General features: G+C 45.1%; 1 protein-coding gene across 1 annotated transcript in view; it reads left to right on the forward strand.

The window, feature by feature from the left end:
- Positions 1-17258, forward strand: part of LOC121371220 (protein O-mannosyl-transferase TMTC4-like) — a 52023-nt gene that overhangs the window by 31997 nt on the left and 2768 nt on the right. The window contains exons 16-22 of the mRNA XM_041496990.1: positions 216-287; positions 1906-1985; positions 9683-9790; positions 10148-10289; positions 13526-13640; positions 14908-15090; positions 16758-17258. The exon at positions 16758-17258 is cut by the window's right edge and continues 2768 nt beyond it. Coding sequence (XP_041352924.1) covers positions 216-287; positions 1906-1985; positions 9683-9790; positions 10148-10289; positions 13526-13640; positions 14908-15090; positions 16758-16894 — 837 coding nt within the window. The 3' untranslated portion in view covers positions 16895-17258. The remainder of the gene's footprint in view (positions 1-215; positions 288-1905; positions 1986-9682; positions 9791-10147; positions 10290-13525; positions 13641-14907; positions 15091-16757) is intronic.

Consider the following 17258-nt stretch of genomic DNA (forward strand, 5'->3'; position numbering starts at 1 on the left):
ACATTGTTGATTGATTTTTTGTTTGTTTTACTTAATACTAAATATAGTAGATTTTAACAAATATTTTTACATTGTGATATCTATTTGCTGTGTATTTTATATGTAGAGTATTTAACATTCTTGTTGATTATTTTATATTGTGCTACAAATGATTATTTTACACTATGCTACAAATTATTATTTTACACTGTGCTACAAGTGATTATTCTTTGCAGAGGAGTAACGAATGGCGTACAGAGATGTCACTTTTCATGGCTGGTGAAAATGTCTGCCCACTCAATGCTAAGGTGAGGTCTGAGTATGTGTTACCCACCTGCCCGTCCATCAGTCTGTCTGTCATTTGTCTTTATTTATCTGTATGTACTTGGATGTCCATCTGTTTTTCTGTTCATCCATATATCCAATTCATAGGTGACAGAAGGTGCCTGTAAGTGTAACTGTAGTTGCCAAAGTGGAGGAGCTAGTTATTAAATGTGAGGTCATCTTTATATATGATTGCTAAAAACAATTTAGAATGTTTGTATTCAGCTGTGGTTATATTGAAACAATTTCTAACAACATGGAGAATTATGAGCTACATTCTTGTGAACAGTTTCCTTTTAACTTTTTACCTTAGTTTGACACCTAATAACCATTGTATTTTACGTGCTGGGGTGTCGGTACACATTCATTCATTCATTCATTCATTCATTCATCCATTCATCCATTCAACTGGGGGTGGGGCAGGGCATAACATACTCTGGCCCCTTCAGCTTCAGAGTTGTGGGTTGGGTGGGGAAGTGTCTCTGTGCTCCCCTCCCATCTGATGCCTATGCAATTGCTCATCCATATCTCTCTGACTATCTGTCTGTCCGTCCATCTGTCTGGCTAGCTGTTTCTGTCTTATTCATCTGTTCTGTGTGTGTCTGTTCACAAATGTACACTAGTTGAATTTACTAACAGAAACATTTCTGTGAATTGGCTTCCATCCAACCATGAAGACTATGCATTGTGTCTCTCCCCATCCCCCAATTGTTAAAAGGTGAATTTATATATAGCTGGTCCTTCCAGTTGCTGGCAGCTTTCAACACCTATATGCATGAATGAATGAATGAACAAACGAATGAAGGAACGAACAAATGAATAAACAAACGACTGAATGAACAAATGAATGAATGAACGAACAAATGATCGAAATAGATAACAAATTAATGTTTGCCAACACCCCAGCAGAACAATTCACAGTGGCTCTTGGGTAGCAAACAAAGGAAAAAAGGTCCTATATTTAGGAGCTTTAACAAGGTCTTATATTTAGGAGCTTTAACAAGATCTTATATTTAGGAGCTTTAACAAGGTCTTACATTTAGGAGCTTTAACAAGATCTTATATTTAGGAGGTTTAACAAGATCTTATATTTAGGAGCTTTAGCGAGGTCCTATATTTAGGAGCTTTAACGAGGTCCTATATTTAGGAGCTTTAACGAGGTCCTATATTTAGGAGCTTTAGCGAGGTCCTATATTTAGGAGCTTTAACAAGGTCCTAAATTTAGGAGCTTTAGCGAGATCCTTTATTTAGGAGCTTTAACGAGGTCCTATATTTAGGAGCTTTAGCGAGGTCCTATATTTAGGAGCTTTAGCGAGGTCCTATATTTAGGAGCTTTAGCGAGGTCCTTTATTTAGGAGCTTTAACGAGGTCCTATATTTAGGAGCTTTAACGAGGTCCTATATTTAGGAGCTTTAGCGAGGTCCTATATTTAGGAGCTTTAGCAAGGTCCTATATTTAGGAGCTTTAACAAGGTCCTTTATTTAGGAGCTTTAACAAGGTCCTACATGTATATTTAGGAGCTTTAACATATACTGTTTAAACGATTTCCACACTTTTTTTTTATTGCATAGCCGTCATTATGATGTTTGTTTCTACTGCTAGGTTCACTACAACATCGCCAAGCTGCAGGCTGACAACAACAATACCGACGTCGCCATCGACAAATACCGACTGGCCATCAGGTACGGATGTCTTTCAGTGTATTTCAGTTCATTTTCATCCTTACATCCACTGTCACTGGCGTAGATGGGGGTGGGGGTGAGTATTTCCGAAACGAAAGATGCAAGTACATACCAAAATATTACTATATAAGATCAAATGCTATTAAATATCATGATCTATTCTGTAGCATGAATATTACTTTATTAAATAATACTTGTAAATGTTTAGATAACATTATGAAAACATTTATGCCCCCACGTTAATCTTGTATTATTATATTGCACATACTGTAACTATGTGCTCATGTATCACTTGTTATGTGTGATCTGAGTGTAAATAAAGATGTGTCTGTGTTCTGTGTTCTGTATTCTGTGTTAGTGGATATGGTCCCCTCCAATTACACCTCTATTTTTTCTCATCACCTTTTATTTCTTTTCACATTACCTGTCCTCAAACAAGGGCACCCCCCCCCCCCCCCCCCCCCCCCCGCAAGTGGTCTGGTCTGAACATCCCAACAGCCAATGGGATGGCCTAAATTCGTCTACTGCATACTGCTCTCTAGTTCCGGTCACATAACTGTAACTTCCTTCTTTTTCTCTTCGCTAAAGGGTCTGGACGTCCTTTTGCTTGGCTCTGTTTTGGAGTCAACTTTTTTATAAGACCTTTGGTTTTGTATTCGTGTTTGGGTGAAATGTTTTTCACCTTCGTTTTCGTTAGCTTTCGTATGTCTTTTCGCGTATTTACATGCAATGTTGTTTTGTCGGACGTCATTTGCAAAATGGCGTCTTTGTTGACCGGCTTTGTATTTGTGTCATGGTTGGTTTTTCTTTCTCTTTCACAGATTGAAAAATTGTTATCATGTCTGATGTTAATGTTCAGCGACTTGTACGAGCGTGTTTACGCTGTAAGAAGTTTACTGTCGGCGGCAACCCACACGAGTTATGTCCGGGTTGTGTTCAGTGTGCCCTTACTTCAAGATGCGACCTTGTTCGGGGTTATCAGATGTCGAGTTCGTGGCTTACCTGAAGGTGTCAGTGAGGGCCAAGAAGGTGGAATCTTCGCCTTCCATAGCAGACTCCGTGGCGGTAGTGTTATGCTCCATTTTGCCGTCCATGCTTCAAGAAACAATGGCGTCAATGACGACCGTACCCAAACCGGCGGTTTCGGGGTCAGGTCCAGTTCCAGTCCCTTCTTCAGGGGGTGCGGCTTCATCAGCTCCACCGATACCTAAGATTTCGGATGACAGGCCTGCTGTCTGTACGCAGCCCTCTAAGAAGCCGGCTCATTCAGATAGACGCTCCACGGATTCCAAGGCTCACCGATCTTCGGCGGGGAAGTCCTCTTCGGTGCATCGGAGCCGGGACCGTAACCGTTCCACATGACCTGTACGGCTCCCTACGGGTTCCACAGATCGTCAGCGCCGACCTTCAGTTGATGTGGCTTCCAAGGCCTCCGAGGGATCTAGACGGGACTGTCCATGGTCCGGTTTAACCGGCGGCTTCCATTACGGTAGATCGATTGACCTGTGCTCGAGTTCTACGAGACTTTGGTGATGAAGTGCCTGTGGCATCTGTCATTGAAGAGCCCGACTCTACGGACCATATGACTATGAGGGATTGCTTGGCGGCCGTCTACGACATGTTGCCGTCCTTGCCACATCCACCGACTCTGTCCAAGAAGTGACCGACACCGATGATAGCGACTTATGTCCCTCCGGAGGATGTGGTCATCCATTCCTTGGTATCCACACGGGACCGCCCACTGTCTGGTTCTCCGGTATCTCCATCGGGCCATGACCAGAGCGACTGGCCTGTTCACGGGTGCTATGTGACTTTTCTGATGATGTATCGGTTCTTGCGGTGCTAGAAGATCTGGATGGGGGCGGACCACCTGTCACTGAGGGACTGTCTGGCTGTCATATCTGATATGCTACCGCCGCTGGCCCATCCACCGGTTTCAGCCAAGAAGGGTCCGGTTTCGATGATCGCCACGGAGGTTCCACTGGCAGATGTTACACGGCTACCAGTAACCGGCCCGTGCCGCACGGATCGTTTGTTCCAGCAAGCAGACGGAGCCCTGTAACGAACTGGAAGATTGCGTCATTGGCTCACCGTTCGGTACCATCGTTCCGTGATCGATCGAAGTGGTACAGCATCCAGGGTTCCACCGGCTCCTGCCGGTCCGTGTACATCGTACCGTCCACACCAGTCGGCAGCTGATTCGGCGTTCAGGGTTTACACCGGCTCCTGACGGGACCGTCCACGGTCCGTGTTTCCGATTGCAGCCAGTACATTGGATCGAATTGCCTGTGCCAGGTTACTGATTTTCCAGATGATGCGTCGGCACCTTCTGTTATAGAAGATCCGGACGCAGTGACCCACATGGCTGTGACGGATTGTCTCGCTGCGGTGTATGATATGCTTTCGTCACTGCACAGTCCACTGGCACCATTCTAGAAGGTTTCCGTTTGAGGACTGATCCGATGTCGAGGTTTACTTGAATCGACCTCATTTGTGCCATTCCCCATTCATCATAACGAACGTATCCCGTCTTCAACCTATCCTTCAACGGTGTGGCGCCGGCCTTGGCTGATGCTGTTTCCGGCGGGACCAGACGTCTTCCTAGAACTTAAGATTGGCATGTCCTGTCGATGGCTTCAGTTCAGCGTAGATGTTTGTACATGCTGTCTTATTTGATGTTTTCCTGGCGACCGTAACTCCTCATGTGCAGGATGCCAGAGGATATGCCTTGTTCCAGCCGTCAACTTTGATGTTGGTCTACCTTATATCTTCCGTGACGTCGATGTGCACTACGATTGCACACTATCATCAACCGACTTGCCTGAAGCGATCCATTCTTGTCTTTCAGCACAAGCCAGTAATCTTGGCAGACCTGTGGTCTACATACGGTTGTTTGCCGTGAAGGGGTTCGACGTTACAAGCATTCCGGGTTGGTGACGAAGACAGTCTACTGGTCCGGTCACTTGTGTTGAGATCCTGGCACCGATATTCTCTTGTTTGAGGAAGGTTCAGCGACATTCGGCAAATCGTTCTCTATATCCGGTGGCGATGCAAGACAGTCGCTACTTCTGCTGGTTCCGGAAGTCATCCAGTTGCCATCACGTGGTACGGGGTTTTTACCGTCACCGTTTTCCTATGGTTCATTGCGGCTTGTCAACTCAATGACGTTCACTGTTGTTACCACCAGCGTTCGTGACCGATGCTGTCTAGATTGTCTCTGCTGCTGTTTCGCACCGGGTGGTGTGACGGCCGTGGATTTTAGCCGGTTGCTGTTTTGCGTCGCTTCACTTCCACGTAAATCGGGCATATAGCATAGCGAGTTGCTACGCTGTCTTGCCTGTATCACGGGGTCGCTGTTTCCGATGTCTTGATTCCTGAATCACTCTATTACTGTTTCTTGAAGTATCATTGCAAGAGTAATTTTGACGTCGGCGCAACATTTGACGCTTAGAAGTCGCGGCATTCCAGTTTGTTTCTGAATCCATGCATTCAGTACAATAACGCAGATTTGCTGATCCGGTTACTAGTCGCCCTGCAGTCCAGTCCCTGTTGGTGGCCGATCTACACATCAACCTGTTGGAGATGTTGGCAGTTTACAACGTCATTCTTCATTGGCAAGAGATGCTGTCAGGCGCCTCTCTCATGGTAGCCACAGACAGTATCACTGCAGCGGCTTACATCAATCGCTGGTCAACAACATTCCGCTGCAACTTCAGTCTCATCATATTCCAGGGGTTTCCAATGTGCTAGCCGACACGCTGTCTCGCCCGTGTCTCCACAGCCGACAGAATGGATGCTCCATCCCGAAGCGTTTCGATGGGTGTGTGTCAGACTTTGGACACCAAACATCGATCTCTTCGCCACATGATTCAACCATCAGCTGAGGGTTTACATGTCTCCAGTGCCAGATCCAGAAGCTCTGGATCTCGACGCATTGGCCATCACCTGAGAACAGATGGACGCATACGCTTTTCCTCCACCAATCCTCCTTCCAAAGGTGCTTCAGAGGTTTCAGCTGTACCATTGTCGCCTGTTACTCATTGCTCCGATGTGGCCATCCAGGATGTGGTATCCAGATCTAATACATCTTGCCGATCCAGATCCTTTACCACTGCCAGACTGGGATCATCTGTTGTTGCATCCCACGTCAAGACTATACCATCCTCGTCTGCAGTTGTTCCAACTGCACGCGTGGACTTTATCTCCAAGAGTTTAAGGAAGAAAGGCTTTTCTTCGCAGTCCACGGTGGCCATTTTGAAAGCACACAGATCATCTACTACTGCGGCTTACAACGTCAGATGGCTTTGCTTTCACCGATGGTGTCCGGCAAAAAACTCAAACCTCAGATGATCCAGATACCTCGTCTCGCTGATTTTTTGCTGTATCTACGGACCGCTTTACGATTGAAGGGGTCTACCAACGCTGGGTACGTTTCGGTCATCGCTACTGTTCGTGGTGTCGCTACTGGAACAGAGTTATCGGGTATTCCTGAGATCCATAAGATGATCAAGGGGTTTCGCCTTGAGGATCAAGTACACCGGTTTCGGCCACCAAGATGGGACTTGAATCTGGTGTTACGAGTATTATCGACCGCACCTTATGAGCTGATCGAATCCTCTTCCTTGCAGGACTTGACGTGGAAGACGGTGTTTTTACTCGGTTTTGCCACGGTTGCCCGTGTCTCGGAACTCCATGCTCTTGATGTGGACTTGGTGCGTTTCACCGAGATCGTCGTGTGGTCAACTTGGGGTTACTCATGAACTTTGTTGCAAAAAATCAGTTACCAGATCAAGCGCCTCGTTTGTATGTTGTGCAGGCCCTCTCCTCTATCATTGGTACAGCGGATGTTGAGGACTTGGCATTGTGCCCTGTCAGAGCCCTGCACCAGTACATCGAGAGGACCAGATCTTTTCGCCAACATCGCAAGAGACTTTTCCTCTCCTGTAACCCAGAGTCGGTTAAGGGATATTACCAAGAACACGGTGGCCAGCTGGATCCGGTCTTCTATCCTGACTGCCTATCAGAAAGAGGTTTTACCTGCTCCATCTGCTACTAATCCGCATGAACTCCATGCCTTGGCTGCCACGATGTCCCTGCACTGCAACACACCCATTCAGCACATTATCACTGGTTGTTTCTGGGCTACGGACTCCATCTTCGCCAACTATTATCTGAGGGTTATCTCCACAAAAGACGTTGAGGGGTTCCATCATCTGGGTCCGGTTGTTGCTGCACAGACTCTGTTAAATACAAGCCATCCTTGTCGTTGTTGATGTCTGTCGGATTGTGGGCTGCATCCAGAGATGTTCATCGACAGGATTGCTCAGACTTTAGTTCCTTGCACGGTTCACACACTGGTGCTGGAACTTTTGTCTCGATAACATTTACCCTGCACTGCATGTGGTTATCTGTTGTCGTTATTGAACTAACAGTTCTTTGGTGTACTAGACAGAAAACACTCGGGGGACTTGTTCAGTTCAATGTTCTGACGGATGCACCTCATTAGGTTGTCGCTTGTTATTAAAAAAATAACACTTCAATACGTGAAGGGTTACCTAACACCTGCATCCCTGGTCTTCCCACCCTGTCAGAACCAGCATGTGATGTGGCTTCCGCCTCCTGGTCCATGTGTTCTAGGAGCCGTACCTGCCACTGCTGACGGATGCCACCATTCTGGTTGTTGTTACTAACATCACCTGCATTGGTCTGTGACGGGCATCCCTAGGAGGAGAGCTTACCAAGGTTGGCCTTATTCTTCCACTAGTCAGCCTCTTTCCGGTTTGGGAGTTATCACAAGCATCTACGGATCTCGGCACCCACCACCATCTGTTGAATGCTGCCCTTGTTTGAGGACAGGTAATGTGAAAAGAAATGGAGAAAACTTGGAGTGTTTTCTCTTTTATAGATACATTACCTGTCCTCAAGATTTCATCCCGCCCGGGCCTCCCCGCTTCCTGTTCTCCGTGCGATGCGCTCAGGGGAAAAGAAGGAAGTTACAGTCATGTGACCGGAACTAGAGAGCAGTATGCAGTAGAAGAATTTAGGCCATCCCATTGGTTGTTGGGATGTTCGGACCAGACCCCTTGTTTGAGGACAGGTAATGTATCTATAAAAGAGAAAACATTCCAAGTTTTCTCCATATTTGTTTGTTGCCCCATAATACAACTCATAGACAGTTTGAGTGCACCTCCCTCCCACCCCTCCCCCAATGTGAGTGTTCCCCCTAATATAAACTCCTGTGTATGCTAATGAGTGTGGAAATGGTCAATTTGTTACAGACAGAACAGAGAGTTTGACTAGTCAATGAACAATCTTGACTAATAACATTAAATACACAGTTATATCTATTATATATTATTATTAAACTAGTATTATCATGTTATGTAGGTGTTAACGTGAAATATGTGTGTGACTGACATTATACAAGGGTTAAAGTGAAGTAAAGTTAAAATTTGTTTTGTTTAACAACACCACTAGAGCACATTGATTTATTAATCTCTGGCTATTGGATGTCAAACATTTGGTAATTTTGGCATACAGTCTTAGAGAGAAACCTGCTACATTTTTTCCATTAGCAGCAAGGGATATTTTATATGCACCATCCCACAGACAGGATAGCACATACCATGGCCTTTGATACACCAGTTGTGGTGCACTGGCTGGAATGAGAAATAGCCCAATGGGCCCACCGACGAAATGAAGTAAATGTGTAACTGGAGCTGTAATGTTCTGTGTTACAGACTGAATGGTGAGTATGATCAGGCAATGAATAACCTGGCTGACATTAAATACTCACTGTAGCATCACATTATATGGGGTTAAATAGAGAATAACTAGTTAATGAAGTCGGATATCCGCTTTATCCTGTGAAGGTAAGAATGGGAAATTCTGCGAGGCTGTGCCGAGTGGAATTTCTCATTTGGCCTGAACACGATAAGCAGATATCCGATGTCATTAACTAGTTATTATCTTTATCCTGCAGACCATAAAAATTAAGCGGAAAAGCTATTATTTATGTTATTTCAGCCACATTGTACGATGGCCTAGAGGTCAAATGAGCTATTTTGTAATGTAGCTATGTTTGTGACATCACAAGAGTGACGTCAAAAGTCATATCCTGTTAGTAGCAGGATATGAGTTTTCTTTATCCGTCATCGTATTCTGTCAATAGAAACGGTGGTTGTAGGATAATATGCTATAAATGTATGACTAAAACTAAATGTTCTGTGTTACAGACTGAACAGTGAGTATGACCAAGCAATGAACAACCTGGCTAGTAGCAGGATATGAGTTTTCTTTATCCGTCATCATATTCTGTCTATAGAAATGGTGGTTGTAGGATAATATGCTATAAATGTATTACTAAAACTCTAATGTTCTGTGTTACAGACTGAACAGTGAGTATGACCAAGCAATGAACAACCTGGCTAGTAGCAGGATATGAGTTTTCTTTATCCGTCATCATATTCTGTCACTAGAAATGGTGGTTGTAGGATAATATGCTATAAATGTATTACTAAAACTCTAATGTTCTGTGTTACAGACTGAACAGTGAGTATGACCAAGCAATGAACAACCTGGCTAGTAGCAGGATATGAGTTTTCTTTATCCGTCATCGTATTCTGTCACTAGAAATGGTGGTTGTAGGATAATATGCTATAAATGTATTACTAAAACTCTAATGTTCTGTGTTACAGACTGAACAGTGAGTATGACCAAGCAATGAACAACCTGGCTAACATTCTCAAAGATCAGGGCCAGTCGGCCGAGGCAGAAGAACTGCTACTGCGAGCCGTGCAGATCAGGTGAAATTATACAACTTTACTTCATGCTTTTCTTTCGTAAATATATTTGTTTCTTTGTTGTTGTTTTTTTACATGTAACCTGACTGCTGCCTATATGCATTTCCTCCTGGTTAAAATTTTCAGAATTCACAAAATACACCTGAAATAATGGGATGATTTATTTTTTACTAAGTGATAGATTTTAAAGTGCACATCTCTCTCTCTCTCTCTCTCTCTCTCTCTCTCTCTCTCTCTCTCTCTCTCTCTCTTCCTCCCCATCTCTCCCTCCCTCCTTCCCTCTCTCCCTCACTTTTCCCCCCAATCAGTAGATCTGGTTTTTAATAAGTTACTGTAGGAACTTACATTTGATCACTTCAGCCCTGAGTTTGCTGCAGCATGGATGAACCTGGGTATTGTACAGGCAGAATTGAAGAAAACCGTATCAGCAGAGTACAGCTACCTGCAGGCCCTGCGACATCGGCGCAACTACCCAGACTGCTACTACAACCTCGGCAACCTGGTAATGTCCATATCATAAGTTAATATTTTATCACCTGAATTTATTAGAATAATACACTTACCTATGTTGTTTGTAATAATAGTCCAAAGCCCTGTTCCATGAAGCGATCTTAGCCCTAAGATCACTGTGAGTGTATGACGACTGTATACACTTAATGTGATCTTAATGCTAAGATCGCTTCGTGGAACGAGGCCCAGGTGCCTAATTCACAAAGCAGGACGGGACATAGCTGAGTGGTAAAGTACACGCCTGATGCGCGGACTGTCTAGGATCGATCCTTGCTGGTGGACCCATTGGGCTATTTCTTGTTCCTGCAAGTGCACAAGTGTAGGATGGTGCATATAAAAGATCCCTTGCTACCAATGGACAAGTGTAGCAGGTTTCCTCTCTATGACTGTTTCAAAATGACCATATGTTTGATGGATGGGATGTAGCCCAGTGGTAAAGTGTTCGCTTGATGCACGGTCGGTCTTGGATCGATCCCCGTTGGTAGGCCCATTGGGCTATTTCTTGTTCCAGCCAGTGCACCACAACTGGTATATCAAAGTATGTGTTATGTTTTATCTTTCTGTGGGATGGTGCATATAAAAGATCCGTTGCTGCTAATCAAAAAGAGTAGCCCATGAAGTGACGACAGTGGGTTTCTTCACTCAATATCTGTGTGGTCCTTAACCATATGTCTGACGCAATACAACTGTAAATAAAATGTGTTGAGTGAGTCATTAAATAAAACATTTCCTTCCTTCCTTCCATATGTTTGACATCCAACAGCCGATGATTAATAAATCAATGTGCTCTAGTGGTATTGTTAAACAGAAACAAACTTTAACTTTAATTCACAAAGCTTTCTTAAGCATCATCACATCGTCCTTGTTTTTGCATTGCACTGTGAGACTGGAAACGTGCAAGAGTTTGGTGAATTATGCCCCAGCTTCTCAACCCTCAATGATCAAAATCCACTTTTTAGGAACGTTTTTTTCTCTCTTCTTATGGTGCTCGCATAGTATAGATCTCATCATATACATTGCTTTCATGGCCGCACCAACTTATAATTGCTTCTTCCGCTCCTGAAATCAGTGTTGGCACCCCTTCAAGGTTTGATTTCATTGAACCTAAAGTATTGGGTATACAGTTATAAGAAAACTATTAAATTAACAAATAAAACCCACTCTAAATTTACAAAATTACAAACTTTTGTTACATCATTATAAACTTACTATAACATTGTTTTAGCACCGTTAAAAATGATCTGATCTTCCCCTACTTCTTCCTGAGTGTTTACAGTTCACCTGAATGATCAAAACACCAACAGGGAGCAGGAGATAGGAGGTGCCATAATTGTCAAAACACCCACTGGGAGCAGGAGATAGGAGGTGGGGAGGGGTGCCTGAGTGATCAAAACACCTACTAGGAGCAGAAGATAGGAGGTGGGGAGGGGTGCCTGAATTATCACAACACCCACTAGGAGCAGGAGATAGGTGGTGGGGGAGGGGGTGCCTGAATTATCAAAACACCCACTGGGAGCAGGAGATAGGAGGTGGGGAGGGGTGCCTGAATTATCAAAACACCCACTGGGAGCAGGAGATAGGAGGTGGGGAGGGGTGCCTGAGTTATCAAAACACCCACTGGGAGCAGGAGGTGAGGAGATAGGGGAGGGGTGCCTGAATTATCACAACACCCACTAGGAGCAGGAGATAGGTGGTGGGGAGGGGTGCCTGAATTATCAAAACACCCACTGGGAGCAGGAGATAGGAGGTGGGGAGGGGGTGCCTGAATTATCAAAACACCCACTGGGAGCAGGAGATAGGAGGTGGGGAGGGGGTGTCTGAATGATCAAAACACCCACTGGGAGCAGGAGATAGGAGGTGGGGAGGGGGTGTCTGAATGATCAAAACACCCACTGGGAGCAGGAGATAGGGGGTGAGGAGGTGGGGAGGGGGTGCCTGAATTATCAAAACACTCACTGGGAGCAGGAGATAGGAGGTAGGGAGGGGATGCCTGAATTATCACAACACCCACTAGGAGCAGGAGATAGGTAGTGGGGAGGGAGTGCCTGGATTATCACAACACCCACTGGGAGCAGGAGATAGTAGGTGGGGAGGGATGCCTGAATTATCACAACACCCACTGGGAGCAGGAGATAGGAGGTGGGGAGGGATGCCTGAATTATCACAACACCCACTGGGAGCAGGAGATAGGTGGTGGGGAGGGATGCCTGAATTATCACAACACCCACTGGGAGCAGGAGGTGGGGAGGGGGTGCCTGAATTATCAAAACACCCACTGGGAGCAGGAGATAGGAGGTGGGGTGTGTGTGTCTAAATGACCAAAACACCCACTGGGAGCAGGAGATAGGAGGTGGGGAGGGGGTGTCTGAATGATCAAAACACCCACTGGGAGCAGGAGATAGGAGGTGGGGAGGGGGTGCCTGAATTATCACAACACCCACTGGGAGCAGGAGATAGGAGGTGGGGAGGGAGTGCCTGGATTATCACAACACCCACTGGGAGCAGGAGATAGGAGGTGGGGAGGGATGCCTGAATTATCACAACACCCACTGGGAGCAGGAGATAGGTGGTGGGGAGGGATGCCTGAATTATCACAACACCCACTGGGAGCAGGAGATAGGTGGTGGGGAGGGATGCCTGAATTATCACAACACACACTGGGAGCAGGAGGTGGGGAGGGGGTGCCTGAATTATCACAATACCCACTGGGAGCAGGAGATAGGTGGTGGGGAGGGATGCCTGAATTATCACAACTCCCACTGGGAGCAGGAGATAGGAGGTGGGGAGGGGGTGCCTGAATTATCACAACACCCACTGGGAGCAGGAGGTGGGGAGGGGGTGCCTGAATTATCACAACACCCACTGGGAGCAGGAGGTGGGGAGGAGATGTCTGAATTGTCAAAATACCCACTGGAAAGCAGGAGATACAATGTAGGAGGTGGGGAGGGGGTGCCTCCCACGCTAGGAACATTTTCCCCTGTGTGTCATAATTTCAACTTGTATGCTTAAAAATAGTCGGAGCTTCCCCTACTTTTCTCACAAAATTTACAGCTCCCCTGAATTTTCTAAATAATCATTATGAGCAGAAGATGGGAGGCGAGGAAGAGGTGCCTCTCAGGCTAGGAACATTTTAACCTGTGTTTCAACTTTGTACATCTCTATCAAATGTGTCAAAATCACTATGACATGTACTGTAGTTTTGTCAAACTGGTTTTACTTGTGTTTCAGTACCTGGACCTGGGTCGTCATGGTGATGCCCTGATGGCGTGGAGGAACTCCACCAAGTTGAAACCCACCCACGTGAACGCGTGGACCAACACACTGATCCTGCTCGACAACCTCGGTATGTAACAATGATAGATGCATGTTGTTGTTTTATTACTAACCTGGTGTCATACAAATTTCATATACATTTCATACAGCGACATCATCTTCCTTTGAGTTGGCTCTGTACATTAGCATGTCTCGTGGAGTTGTTTGAAGTAATTGTTAGATTTGACATTATTTGAAGGTTGGTAATAAATAAAATACCACACTTGTTTCTGATAGATATTATTTTTATGAAATGAGCGAACTGCTTATGGTATCTCTCTCTCTGACTGTTTCTTTCATTCTTTTTCATCAGATATTACATCGGAAGTTCATTTGTTTCATAAAAATGATATCTAGTGAGAACAAGTGTAGTATTCTATATATACACCACCAGCGAATGTCTTTAACTTTTATCTATACCCTGTCCCAGCCTCGATGATAAGATTTTTTTGGTGGGTTTTTAGCTGTTTTATATTTATGTGTAATTTGTATAAAGATTGATCAGTACTTGAATCCAACAGTAATATTTATCTCGAATGCTGTCTGCTCCACAGAGTTTAAATTATACTTTCTTGATTGATTTATCCTACTAAACTCTTTTTTTAAATTTTTTATTCCTTATTTATTTAATCTGTTTTTAATAGTCTGAGATCCATTCTGTAGCTTGTCAAGGATTTATCCAGGCATTCGGCATTCGGCCCCTTCCCAAAAACAAGTGGCACTGAAAATTCCTGAATTTTTTTTTTTGGGGGGGGGGATAATTATGTCTGTTCTAATAAATTCATTTAGCAATGACGCATTGGATCATTCATTGGCCTAAAAAATCAACCCCATCACAATTGTGATTGAATCAGCTAATTTTCCCCATCAGATATAGGACCTTGTAGAAAAAAATCCTGGATGAATCCTTGGATGTGTGGTATGAATATTTAAACAACCTTCCCTTCCTTTCATCTGGGGGGGTGGAACCTACTGGGTGGTGGGACGTAGTCCAGTGGTAAAGGGCTCGCTTGATGTGTGGTCGGTTTAGGATCGATTCCGTTGGGCTATTTCTTGTTCCAGCCAGTGCTCCACAACTGGTGTAACAAAGGCCGTCTGTCTGTGGGATAGTGCATATAAAAGATTCCTTGCTGCTAATGAAAAAGAGTAGCCCATGAAGTGGCAACAGCGGATTTCCTATCTATATATCTCTGTGGTCCTTAACCATATGTCTGATGCCATACAACCGTAAATAAAATGTGTTAAGTTTGTTGTTAAATAAAACATTTCCTTCCTTCCTTCCTTTCATCTGTGTCCAGGTCAGCATGACGACGCGATCCGCGTGGGCCAGGAGGCGTTGAAGGTGATGACACGCGAGTCACAGATCTACTTCAACATGGCCAATGTCTTCGGAAAGATGGAGCGCTATCGAGAGAGCGAGGACATGTTTCTCAAGGCAATACAGTTAGACGAGAACAATGCAAGATTTCACTTGAATCTTGGTAAGACCAGGGGCAGTCCTAGTGGGGTGAGGGAGTGGGGAGGGGTAAATGGAGCGCTTTTGAGAGAGTGAGGACATGTTTCTCAAGGCGATTCAGTTAGACAAGAATAACGCGAGATTTCATTTGAACCAGGGGAAATCCTATTGGGGTGGGGTAGGATTGCACTTGAACCTCGGTAAGACCAGGGGTAGTCCTAGCGGGGTGGGGGAGGGGTAAATGGAGCGCTAATGAGAGAGCGAGGACATGTTTCTCAAGGTAGATGAGGACAACGCGAGATTTCACTTGAACCTCGGTGATACCAGGGGCAGTCCTAGCGGGGTGGGGTAGGATTTCACTTGAACCTCGGTAAGACCAGGGGCAGTCCTAGCGGGGTGGGGTAGGATTTAACTTCAACCTCGTTAAGACCAGGAGCAGTCCTAGAAGGGTGGGGTAGGATTTCATTTGAACCTTGGTAAGACTAAGGGCAGTCCAAGCTGGGTGGGGTAGGATTTCACTTGAACCTAGTTAATTCCAGGGGCAGTCCTAGTGGGGTAGGGTAGGATTTCACTTGAACCTCCTTAAGACCAGGGGCAGTCCTAGCAGGGTGGGGTAGAATTTCACTTTTGGTAAGACCAAGGGCAGTCCTAGCGGGGTGGGGTAGGATTTCACTTGAACCTCCTTAAGACCAGGGGCAGTCCTAGAAGGGTGGGGTAGGATTTCACTTGAACCTCCTTAAGACCAGGGGCAGTCCTAGCGGGGTGGGGTAGGATTTCACTTGAACCTTGTTAAATCCAGGGGCAGTCCTAGCGGGGTGGGGTAAATTGTTAAGTTCAGGGGCAATCCTAGCGGGATGGCGTAGGATTTCACTTCAACCTTGATAAGACCAGGGTTAGTCCTGATGGTCTGATTTTGAGGGCTTTTTGTAGCTTGAATTTTTTGTCAGGAGTGGCAGATAAATTCTTGGAACAAACTTACATTGAAGGCACAAGACACTAAAGGGATTGGGGGCATGCACCCCTATCCCCTCACCCCCAACAGTTTGAAATTAGAGGCTCTGAAATACCATTTTGCAGTCATTACAGGGAGGCTACATACTTAAAATGTTAACACTGGCGTAGGAAGGTGCCAAAAAGTGGGGGGGGGGGCACCTGTGGCATAGCCAGGGGGGCTATGGCGCCCCAATCCCAGGAAATTTTTACCTTTTCGCTTATTAATAATATTAAAAAGGTTCCTGTGTCATATCCCACTACTCGATATCATTGTTTGCTTGGATGCCAGGTGCCCTCCCCCCCCCCCTACAAAATCCTGCCTATGCCACTGGGGGGCACACACACACATATATATATGTATAAATACATGTAGAAATACATATATAAAAAAATATCACTCCTGCTACGAAGTGGAGAGGCACATGCCTCCTTGCCCCACCTCACTTCCTACACAGTGGTCAGTATCGATAACCAGTAAAAACAAAATGGAGAAGGGGGAAGCTGCCCCCTCATGCCCTCCCATTAGCTACGGCCCTGCTTTCACCGTCTATGCCGAGATGTTTTTAACCAATCATTCCTCTTCTTTCCTGCCTCGGACACCATATAACCGTAAATAAAATGTGTTGAATGCATTGTTAAATAAAATATTTCCTTCCTTCCTTCTTTCCTGTCTGAATTTGATTATTTATCTGGTTACAGGTGTGTTGTACCACAGGTGGGGCAAACTGGAGAATGCAGAGACCGTGTACAAGAAGGCTTTACTCCTAGAACCCAACGACCCGTCAACGGCAGAAAATCTCAAAATGTTGTACAGAAAGATGGGAAAGAACAGATAGGATGACCAGTGCTATTTAGTGTGATTTCACAGTCACAGATCACTGTGATTTTTACAGCCACATATCACTGTGATTTGACAGCCACATATCACTGATTTTTAGTCACAGATCACTCTGATTTCACAGCCACATATCACTGTGATTTCACAGCCACAGATCACTGATTTCACAGCCACAGATCACTCTGATTTCACAGTCACAGATCACTCTGATTTTACAGACACCGATCACTGATTTTACAGCCACATATCACTGATTTTTACAGACACATATCACTGTGATTTCACAGCCACAGATCACTGATTTTACAGCCACATATCACTGATTTTACAGCCACATATCACTGTGATTTTTACAGACACAG

Source organism: Gigantopelta aegis, chromosome 1, assembly GCF_016097555.1.
Source record: "Gigantopelta aegis isolate Gae_Host chromosome 1, Gae_host_genome, whole genome shotgun sequence".
NCBI classification, from domain to species: domain Eukaryota; kingdom Metazoa; phylum Mollusca; class Gastropoda; order Neomphalida; family Peltospiridae; genus Gigantopelta; species Gigantopelta aegis.